The sequence below is a fragment of the Mytilus edulis genome, chromosome 2 (assembly GCF_963676685.1).
Source record: "Mytilus edulis chromosome 2, xbMytEdul2.2, whole genome shotgun sequence".
NCBI lineage: Eukaryota > Metazoa > Mollusca > Bivalvia > Mytilida > Mytilidae > Mytilus > Mytilus edulis.
In genome coordinates this window covers 67714094-67726138 of record NC_092345.1, presented here as the reverse complement: position 1 = coordinate 67726138, position 12045 = coordinate 67714094, and the positions used below count along the sequence as shown (strand labels likewise).

The 12045-nt window shown below is 30.4% G+C and overlaps 1 protein-coding gene across 2 annotated transcripts in view; it reads left to right on the top strand.

Moving 5' to 3' along the window:
- Positions 1 to 4953: 4953 nt before the first annotated feature.
- Positions 4954 to 12045, top strand: part of LOC139512745 (neuroendocrine convertase 2-like) — a 63519-nt gene continuing 56427 nt past the window's right edge. The window contains exons 1-7 of one of the 2 annotated variants that reach the window (XM_071300609.1): positions 4954 to 5074; positions 6580 to 6642; positions 7380 to 7398; positions 8079 to 8144; positions 9451 to 9576; positions 11335 to 11378; positions 11671 to 11689. In XM_071300609.1, the coding sequence (XP_071156710.1) occupies positions 6605 to 6642; positions 7380 to 7398; positions 8079 to 8144; positions 9451 to 9576; positions 11335 to 11378; positions 11671 to 11689 (312 nt within the window). In that variant the 5' untranslated portion in view covers positions 4954 to 5074; positions 6580 to 6604. Of the gene's footprint in view, positions 5079 to 6579; positions 6643 to 7379; positions 7399 to 8078; positions 8145 to 9450; positions 9577 to 11334; positions 11379 to 11670; positions 11690 to 12045 lie in introns of both variants that reach the window. The other variant, XM_071300610.1, reaches the window with a different exon arrangement.

Sequence of the window (12045 nt, the reverse complement as noted above, 5' to 3'; positions counted from 1 at the left end):
ATACAAACAGTTATATCACTTTCTTGGTTAAACTAGTAATGAATGTGAACATTTGATGGTCATGTAGAGTTGTGTCTGTGTAATGCAATGACACATAACTGCTTAGAAGTTTTTTTTGTTAGCTATTATACATCAAATCTAAAGTTTTTAGTTTAAATATTTTCCTCACCGTTTGTTACCATATATTACATTATAGGTGTTTTTAACGATGGCACCAATATTTCTTCGTTTTCTAGCAATTTTCAGTTTACTTTGAAGCCAACGTAAAAAAAATTTTTAAAATGTAATACAAATAGACATGAAATACCAAAATTTTAATCTGCAAACTGTGAGTATAATATATCAGTGACAGCTGTGGATAGTAAACATGGAACTGATAGTAAATAGCAACTACACGCTATTTCTAGTATATTCAGGTTCATATTATACAGCAAAACGCGAAAATAATTGAAAATTGATGGAATACAAAATAAAATAACGGATTTGGAGAAAAAGGGGAGGGCTTAAATAAATTATCATGTCTTCAGGTACTTATGCTACTTGTTTCAAAAAATATTGAAGAACCTATTATCAGGTCAAGAACACCGACCGCAATTAGATGAAGTAGAAGTTTAAACTATTTAATATCCGGCCATTCAATTTGTATCTGGAAGCAAGGAGACGAGTCATTTAGAGTTATTTCATAGGTCGAACATATATATTTTTGTCTGTAATAATTCAAATATTCAAGAATTATGATAAGTATTTCACGAATTAACTATTCCATGAATATTTCTTTAAATCATATCAACTTGCATAAAGCGTATTGCATAGTTGCAAGATAACTGACATATTTACATTCATACCAGATATGTCAAAGAGTTGTTGTAAGAGTTCCTTTTAGTACAGAGAGTGTGATGTTCTCTTCACAAAAGATATCAAGTCCAACGTATACATTACGCACATCCAAAGCCATACATAAGTTCTAACATTTTTGTTGTTTTGTAAAACTATTGCTCATTTGATTTTATTTATAAAATACCGAGTACTGTTATATTCGTGTTTTAAGCAAGACGTCTTTTGGTGACTACAAAAATGTTTGTCATTTTCTTTTTAAACCATGGCGTTGTCAGTTTATTTTCGATCTATGAGTTTAACTGTTCCTATGGTATCTTTCGCCCCTCTTTTATCCCATTATTACCAAGAATAAGATTTCTGAAGTTTTCATACGTCAATGACAGGACGTCGTTTCGAATATTGGCTTAATTACTGACAAAGTGAATGACATCTAGACTAGATATTAATTTACTTCTCTCTAAATACATTTTAAAGTGTTGAAGGAAGTGATGTTGTATAAGAATGTTAGATTTATATCATATACTAGCATTAAATTCACACTTTTTATTTTGAATCATAGATACAACCTTGAGATTAAAACAGATTTATAAAACAATTAATTTTGATTTAAAAAAAAAACTATTTAATACTAGGAATACAACAGATACAAAAAATATATCATTATTGATTTTTCCCCATATTATAGTGCCAAGTTCCAAACCCCTTCTCTAGACTTTAACTGCAATTAATAATGATAAAACGGAAAGTGTTGAATGTTGGATTACGATAGATGTAAAAGAGGGGTGAAAGACAGTCAAATCCATAGATTTAGCCATGGCTAAAAATGAAAAGACAACTGACAAATAATAGTACACAAGACACGACATAGAAAACTAAAGACTAAGCAACACGAACCCTACCAAAATCCGGGGGTGATCTCAGGTGCCCAAGAAGGGTAAGCACATCCTGCTCCACATGTGGCACCCGTCGTGTTACTTATCTTATTACAAATCCGGTAAATAGTCTAATTATATTTTCGTTAGGTCATATTCATGTAAATCTATGAACAATATAAACTGATTCTGACAAAAATCACAAACTCAATGAAAAGTCAGGAAGATTAACATGTAGTAGATGGTGGTAAAGAGGACACAGAGAACTTTGTTCACAGGTAGAAGAAAAACACTCATATCTATTTTCCTTGTGGCTCGTAAATTAAAGTACTAGTTGTGTTCAGATGATCAAATCTTATAAATCGATTAGAAAGACTAATTAAGGAAACAAATCTTTTCAAGTGCAATAACGCTGAAACAAATTGGGCACATTTTCATTTCATGACTTCAATCTTGGTTTTGTTACAATCTTAGATGACATGAACGTTTTCAAGAATTTTGGATCGCTTAAAAAGCGGATGAAACTAGCAATGTTAGCTTCTATAAAAACTACACACTATCAACTTAGCAGAAAGGATGACAGTGTACACTTCAATATGAGATTTGTTTTTCATTAATGCGTATTGAAAATGTAAAAGTCATATTTAGCAAAGTCAGTCTCCAGCATATCTTTATTACGACACCTCAGTCTTTTGCTGTTGTACCAACTATTGATTGTCAATCAAGGATGGAACAAAGATTATTTATTTTTGGATTTTTATTATAAAGCTTGACAATTTGTTTTAAAATGGCTATTATTGACTTTGGTATTGACAAATTAGAAAATGTTTCAGTAACCAAAAATATTTAAAATCTATATTTATGACTCTGATGCATAATACCTCAGTGACCCCCTGTTAATCGTCCTCTTATAGATTCAGAAAATTTGAAGAAACACAAAGCATTATTATTTTATATGCGTACATATAACAATTATTTTCTAGCAATATTATGCTTGTTTGGTTCTAATGTTGTAGTAGTACGGCATGTATGCACCTATAAACTGCTTTTGGTAAATTGTTGTGTTTACTGCCTTATGTTATTGTTTTGGGTTTTTTTTTGTACTTTTTTTCTATTTTTTTGTATGTGATGTTTTGATTATGTAAACGATCAATATGTGTTGTATACATTTAAGTAATGGCTACAAAATCAAGCGGATAAGACCATATAAAAAGTAAAATCACACAAAATACTGAACGCCGTGGAAAATTCAAATCGGAAAGTCCCTAATCAAATGGCAAAATCAAAAGATAAAACACATCAAACGAATGGACATCAATTGTCATATTCCTGACATAGATTACCGTAGTCGTATTTGGCAAAACTTTTTTGGAATTTTGGATCCTCAATGCTCTTCAACTTTGTACTTGTTTGGCTTTATAAATATTTCGATATGAGCGTCACTGATGTGTCTTATGTAGACGAAACGCACGTCTGGCGTACTATATTATAATCCTTGTACCTTTGATAACAATTGGTACAGGCTTTTTCTTATGAAGAAATTGGTGGATTGAACCTGTTTTTTTTTGCGATGAACCTCTCACTTGTATGACAGTCGCGTCACATTACATTGTATTGACACGATGCGTGATCAAAACAGACATAATAGGTAAAATTGTCACAATAGGGGCACAGCAGTCATCACCGTGTCACGATCTCAATCAGAACAAAACAAACACGGGAAATCACATTTAGTCATTTTCTCTGAAACTACATTTCCAACGAAAAAAAACCCGGTCAGCTTGAAGAATATATATGACAACATATTTTCGTCCTTCATGTGAATGAATGAATTTTAATGTCAAGTCCCGGTTTATACCAGGAATCACTTATATGAAGTGTACCTACTTCATACAAGGGCATATTATTACACGTCTTTAAACGTGTTTATCCTACTTACTTCCTTTTTCTTACAACTAGAAACTCCTCTTCTGAAAACTTGTAAGATAATGAGAAAAAGGATGATGAATTATGATAAACATGCAGGTCAAATTCATTTCATATATTAGATGCATAATTTTTAATAAATGTATTTTTATTTATTTAATTGATTCTCGTACAATTAAACATACAGATAAACAAAACATTAATATGCTGTTAGTGAAGTTATGCAATTTTATCAAGTCCTTTTGTAAAATATAAAAAAGTAGAAAAAAATTAAACATTTATTTTTTTCAGTGCCTATTGTGGTTCAAGTAATGTACACACTGAACTTTATGTCGTTTTATTAGGAAACAATTTCATATATTTCTTTTTGAAATATTGTTTCTCTTTTACTCTGAATCTATAATTTGATGAGAGACGTTATAATATTTTATCAAAAATGTTAGAAAAGGGTATTCTGTTATTTATGTACATCAATTATCTGGCTACAGTCATGAAACACTTTCAAGAACAAATTAGAAGTTTTGTCGAAAAAAAAAAGAAAGGATTTTCAATTAGTTGGCGAATATAATTATAATGCTGAAGAGGTCTTTATTGTCGAAATGTTCAGTACTTTCCTAAATTGTATAGCTGCCTATTTGCCTTAGCATGAATACATCCGTTTTCACAGTAGTATGCAGATATATATTATGAATATGCCAATTCCTAGGTCGCATCAACAATTTGTCCGCCAAAGGTTGAAAAATGATTTTGCCTTCTGCTAGTGTACAATTGAACATTGTCAACCCTCAATATTTGTGGCCTTTTTTTGGTTTGAACCACAACCGAAGTGTACTTGCCATAAAAAATACATATTTGTAAAAGGAGTCAAATTCAAAATATAAATAAGTATACACCAAAATATTTTTTTCATGATATGCGCGCATATAGAGAAACACACGAATGGTTTTATTTTCAGTGTATATAATTTGTTCTTGTGGTTTAGGCCAAAATCATTTAGGGTGGTAATTTTATTAAAAGGACTGAAGTAACGTGGTACAAATTCTATGATTCACAGTACACAGGATTATTCAATATCAATAAAACCAATTTGAACAACAAAAATATCCAATTTTTGCAAATCTTGTACAAATATTTCAACAGAATTCTAAAAAAAAAAAAACCACCTTTTGAGACTCTTTTTTTCTCAAAAATAAAGACGTGGTAACATGTATTTCATTTTTTATTAAATGAATTTGGAAGACTTTATTTGTATCATCATAATATCATATCAAAATGTGACAATATAATTTGATGCTGTGTTGACTCACCTTAAGAACACGTGATAACTTAATAAATTTGAAGTATTTACAGCTTATATAAGAGGGTTTATTCCCAAAATACTTATATACAGATACAAAATCAGTAACTCGGATATTTATGTCAAAAGTGTTAGCTGACAAGTAAGTACGTTTGTCATTGACTAATAAGATACTTCACTTTTTAAATATCAATTGTAATTAACAATTGAAAGCAGCTTATTACTAGTATTCAGCGTAATTTATATCATAGTCTATCCTATACATGTGTTTCTCCAAGAACATACCCATACATCGTTTTCGTCCGTGATACTATATTATCTAACTTATTGAGGTATGTTTTCCACGATCTAGTATTCTGTTAGTTATTTTCTTATGAAAATTTGTACAATATGTTTCCGTTTTAAATAAAAAGAACTAAATATGACTTTTTATTTTGCGCATAGCCAAATTTAGAGCATGATTGATTGTTTTTTTAAACTTCAGGACACACGAACATGATGAATGCATTGTCGTGACTCGCGATTTTCATAATGCAATGATTTTGTCCGTTTTCCAGTAAATCATACCTTAAAGTTTCAGCGTTTATTCTTATTAGAAGCCTTACAACTAGGGGACCAGTTTAGTTATATGTTGATGTTGATCGTGATAGAAATGGGGAGCTCTGTCATATCTTATGCAACGAGTTGATTGAAATTTTATTGTTATCAAAATTATGGAACCAGTTTGTATTGAACTAAGTTCTGAATGTACTTTTTTTTATATTTATAACACATCTATAATGTATTATCGACACATAATATTTCATTCAATGGTTGTTGGTCGCAGTCTCCAGTATCAGATCGTGATATTGATAAACCATAGAGACAGAGCACATGGAAAGCGCAACAGAAAGCCGTATATGAATTGAAAAAAAGCCATGTAGTTTCCATGCGTTCCCATTTGTTAATCACACTAATCTATGACAGTTGATAAATGCGTTGTTGTATTAATTTGTTCTTTAATAATCTGTTATTTATATTTACCTTCAAGAGCACGTCTGTTTACATTCTTTCATTACGATTACCTCATGACATTTGTGCTGTACGTTGGCCGAGGCTTATAACAATATACAATTATAGCCTTTGTATGAGTTCGATACAAGGATATATTGACCTGAAAGAAGTACTTCTTTGGGCCGATATATCCTGAATTGACCTCATAAATAGGATATAATTGTTATATATATTATTCATTTCCAACCATATTTGTATCAAAATCGTCATTTGATTTTGTTGGAATTTTATAGTTAACATATTGTCGCCTAGAAAATAACAACATATTAGTTGTTATTTCATTTACTTTTAACTTTTTTTTACATCTTATGTTTTTGAAGATTTTTTCTTCTTCAAATAATCGATCATAGACATTTTTTATAAATCATAAGATTCATTACATGAGGTCACAAAATGTATCGGTTTTTATATATTCTAAAAATAACCGTGAAATATGCATTTTGCTATCCGCCGGTTTTTTTATCTAACTTCGAAACTGTAGTTTATCATGTGACTATCCCTGAAGAATCAAATTAGTTAAAATACGTATTAATATATAACTTTCAAACAGTATTAAACATAAACCCAGAGCGTATAAATGTTCCTATTTTCCAGATACTGTTAATTCTTTCTTTCAACGATGAAGTGCACACAGTTCATTGGAGTTATTTTGATATGGTAAGTAACGAGAATATTTGTTAGTACATTATAACTATCGCCCAAGCAGGTTATCGCATTAAACAAAACGGAAACTTCAAGTAATCCAAGAGACCAGGCTGAAAATAAGATAAGAACATTTGGCGTGTTGTCCTCTCAACAATCAACAGTTGCGCTCGATTCTGAATAATTTTTAAAGCCAAAACAATAACAAAGTCAAACATGTAAACAATGCCACAGAGACGAGTCAAATCTGACTTATATGCATGTGGTTTGAATATTTTGATCACTTTCAAACAATAAATTTATAGAAAGACGCGTGTCATTGAAATTTCATTCCACCCCAGTGCTGACTAACCATCCATCTGAACTGACATTGACCTTATGTTGTAAAATTACTAAGATATGCAAACTGTACCAATCTCGAATGTACACATTAAAATGAATGCTTTGCACATATTTATTCATAGATTGTTAGAATCATGAGTATTTTCTAATTCGTTTTCACACAGTAACGCGGATCCAGAATTGTAGAGATTGAAAGCAAAATATCCTTATTTTTTTTTAATTATTAATACTGTGAAAGGAAGTTAATAGCTGAAAACGATATACTTTTAAAAATAATAATAACTACTTTCTGAGAAGACTATTGTATACACTACTTCTTTTCTGCTTCAATTTCTACTCATTAAAAGTCCTGGTACAAACACTCTTCCTGATATAATGATTTTATTTTAATATACTGCCAATATTTTCAGGGTCTCCAAGTTTCTTTGGGTAAGAATTTATCAATTATAATGCACAAAGAAAGGCAATACAAAGTAAGCAAATGATACACGTTCATGTACATCTGATACCCTCGGGTAATAAGAACTCCACCAGCAGTGGCATCGAGTGGTTGTAAATAAAGTTATCATAGATTGAAAATTTGTATTTTCTCCTGACGCGCGTTTCGTTGCTTTACAAATGTTTAAATGAAATGCAGCTTTGTTAATATAGTGAATACCAAGATATTTTGCTGATCTGTTGTTCTTTCTATAAGAATTTGTGTTTTTCTAAATGTTCATCTCCTGGTCTGCAGTTAGTACATGTGAGCCAAATATAAGTTGTTTTGTGTTCAGCATGGCTCTATATCATTAAGCGCGTCATATCATAATAACAATTTCATATAAAACCATGTTTGATGGAAAATAAGATAGTTACTATAACCCATTAGGTTGGATTTGCATGTGATTTCTTAACGGGCCAATTAAACAATATCATAAAGGCGCATTCCTCAGATTAACCTAATGTGATAGTATTTAAGCAAAATATTGTCTCTGCAATAAGCCTTTAAACATGAATTAAGCATTTTAATGCAAAATTGATTTTTCTATCGCCCTTAGTATGTTATTTTTTTTCTTCATTTTAACTCATCAATTTTCTAGGCATTTAAACTTTTATATTTTCTGTTTAAGTTTACGGAAAGTGCGACATGCAACATAAGAATTGAAGATCCTCAATGGAGCAGCATGTGGTATCTTGTAAGTAAATAAATAAGACGTGATCATTTTATAATGGTGAATAGTTTACATTTCAACTCACATATTTGATAATTGATATGGTTGGTTTTAACATGAGAATTGAAGATCCTTAATGGATCAGAATGTGGTATCTTGTAAGTAAATGAATAAGAAATGATCATTTTTTATTGGTGAATAGTTTACATTTCGACTCACATATTTGATAATTGATATGGTTGGTTTTAACATGAGAATTGAAGATCCTCAATCGAACAAAATGTGGTATCTTGTAAGTAAACAAATACGAGAATGACCATTTTGTATTATTGTATTATTAAACTATTTTTTTAGACGTTTCGGCCATTGGCCTTATTCAGTTTCTTTATTTGTCTTCACATCAACATGGTAGACATTTTTTTTCTTTTTTAATCATTTAGAAAAAAACTTCTACTATGTAGATGAACCGTTAAAAAATTGGTTAAATAATACAACAATGTGAAGTATGTTTCCTATTGGAATTTTTAAAACAAGCATTTTATATTGGTAAATTGTTTCCATTTCACCTCATACATTTGATATGGTAGGTTTTAAGTCTGCATTGATAATTTTAAGTAATGCTATTTTGTCGCATTTTTGATGTCCAACGTGCAAACAACATTTTTTTTTAAATCACAGCACACAATATATTCATTTGAGAAATTAAATTAACTTATATCTTATAAATATATACAATTGATATCAATAAATATATAACAATAAGTTATTATCATATGATGTAAATATAAAATGATTAAATTTGATAAATATTGTACAAGCTATCTTCATCACCATGTGACAATTTCAGAGTAGCATCGTTGATTCAACGTGTTCATCGCACTTAGACAATTTCTACCGAAATTTGGTATTTAAAGTTTTTCTCTCAGATTCAAAATTTGCAAATGATTTTTTCCCAATTCTGTATTTTCGAAAATTAAATCGATATGAAAGCAGCCAACATCGCATTTAAGCAAACTTTTTACCTCTTGTTTCATGTCGTATAAATGATAAAACGACACTTTACTCTACAGTGATACAAACTAAATCGACACGATGGTCCATGGTACTCTCTTATTTTATATATCTCGGAGTCAAGTTATTGGTCAATTCATTGGATTTAAACCACTCTAGGGATAACTTATTTGGTGTATATATATTGATATAATGTTCCCAGGTTATCGTAAAACAACCATGTGTGTTTGTTAATATAAATTTCAATTTAAAAATCTCCTCAATTTCTGATAAATGAATGCCTCCTAGGTACATGATTTAAATAAATTGTTATCAACAGAAACATAATTGGAGAAATGGATATGATATGAATGTATTGCCAGCATGGGAAAGTTGTTTTAATGGTACTGGAGTGACAGTAGGTGTTGTTGACAAAGGCGTCCAGGACCACATAGACCTAAACATTGTAAGTGTACTATACTCTTATTTCTGTCTAATTAAGAACAGACATGCTGTGTTTCTTAATCATGGAAGTTTTATGAATATAGAGTATAATCATTATATAAGTGAGATCAGATTCTAAAGGCTGTTGATTAGAGCTGACACGTTTTTTTTAATTGATTGGGTGTCGTCTGCTTGACGTAAAATGAATGATATTTCATACATATTCGGGATGCGAAAGATACCAGAGGGACATGAAACAATCTCATAATTCGAAAATAAACTGACAACGACATGGCTTAAAAAAGACCAACAGACACACAATAGTACACACAATAGTACACAAAACACAACATATAAAACTAAATACTGAGCAATACGAGTCCAATCAAAACTGTGGTTGATCTCAGGTGTTCATGACGGGTAACCAACCCAGCTCAACATGGGACACTCGTCGTGTTGATCATGTAATAACAAACCCGGTAATAAGACTAATTTGGTCGAACACATTCTTGAAAAGGGACGATATTGTTGTTAAGGAGCATATACGCTATCATCATATAAAAAACATATAAGCAACAATTTTGTACATGGGTTCTAACTAGATAGTATACTGAAATGAAGAGAGGGGTGCTTAAACTGCTTCTCTCAACAGAAGAGATATTCAATACAGACTTTTCATTTTGCCCTATACATACCCGTTGAAGAGATGCTGAAGATAGACATAGTTAAATCTTCATTCATGTATAATCTGCTTTTATTAAGTAGAACTGTAGAAAATGCAAAAACAAATATTAAAAAAGTTCGTTTTTATTGTTGGTGTCCTGTATTATGGATTGTCAGATAAAATAGAATTAGTCAATCTTTTATGGAATTTGATTACCGTAATAATTATATTCTTACATATACTTCTTAATTTATTGTTTATCTTTCTAACACCCCTTCTCGGCAATCGTGCATTGGTTTCGTCTTCTTTTATGACAGTATATATCTTGCATGCAACAAAACTGTGAATGTCTAGGTTGCATTTCTGTACATATAGACGATGCAATTTCTTATAGGAAGTCCCTTTGCGGTTAAACCTCTGCCACTTTTACTATATCCTATTTTATTCACAGGTCAAATCAAAGGGATGTGCGGCATATTTTCAATATTACTGTGCCCAAACTTGTTACAGTTTAAACTTATACTAAAATTCTGTACTATCCCTACCTTCACTTCATGTCTACTTTATAATTCAATTTTCACCGCAACACAATATTGTTATACTGGTAACCGTCTCAATTTATGACTCTATGAGATCAAGCATAGACTGAGGTCATATCTTTTAACCAGTACGCAAACAAATCAAGTTATCTATGAATATTATATATCTCCCAATTAGAGGCATGGTTAGAGAAACAGTTGTATTTACAAAGTGCAACCTCTGAGTCAATTGTAGAAGAGAGAAAGAAAAAACGTTTGTATATTGAGGAATGCAGTTTATTTGTCCAATGAATGAAGCTGGCACACAAATTGATCAATATCATAATAAATAAAATTTCTTTATGGTCATACGTTTTGTATAAATGTTGATAAAGTCTATAGAACCTAATAGAATAAAGGCTCGAATACATCAACTAAAGGAACGAAGGAAAAACAATGTAAAAAACATTAAATGTTTCAAGGTTTAACTTTCTACAGGCATTTTATGAAAACCAAACCAACTTATATAATCTATTTTATCTGTTTCAAATAACATTTCCTTCTCAAGGTTTAAAAATAGAGATCTATTTTTTTTTAGAATAGGAATTTGGATGCTGGAAAAAGAGACTCAGATAAATATTGGTAGGTCAACACTTATATACATAATTAAAAAAATATAATTCTATTTATTAGATAGAAAATTAAATAAAATTGCGTGACATTGTTGTCTTTTATTGATTTATAATTAGCAAGATCCAAAAAAATAATGTTGATTTAGAGGAACATGGAACTTGTGTGTCAAAAGTGCTCTATATATACCATGATAAACGATACGCTAAATACAGTTACTGTAATTAGAACTAGGCAGTAAAATGCGACATTTGTGACTTTAAATAAAACAAAATATTCACTTTTTGCAGAAATTTATTTTCAGGGAAGCCGAAAGAAGATTGGTAAGAACATTTACTTTTTATCATTAAGAAATTGAATTTTTTTATGAACTTTTAATGTCTTACTAGTTTTTTCACACTTTCGTCCCCATAAAAATGTTGCAAGGTCTAATATTTTTTTTTATATTTGATATCTTAGGCAACAGTGTTTTCTTTCAAAAATTATCAAGACAAAAGTATTCACAATAATAAAAAGCCACATGTAATCATATAAATTCTTTGTTATGTTTTCATTGCTTTTAATTTAAATGTAAAATGCATGACAATTGTGGATTTTACCAAATTTAAAAAGGCGGTTGTGTCTTGGAAACAAGCACAAAGACACTTAATTTTTTCTGCTTTTTCATTTCCGATATTTA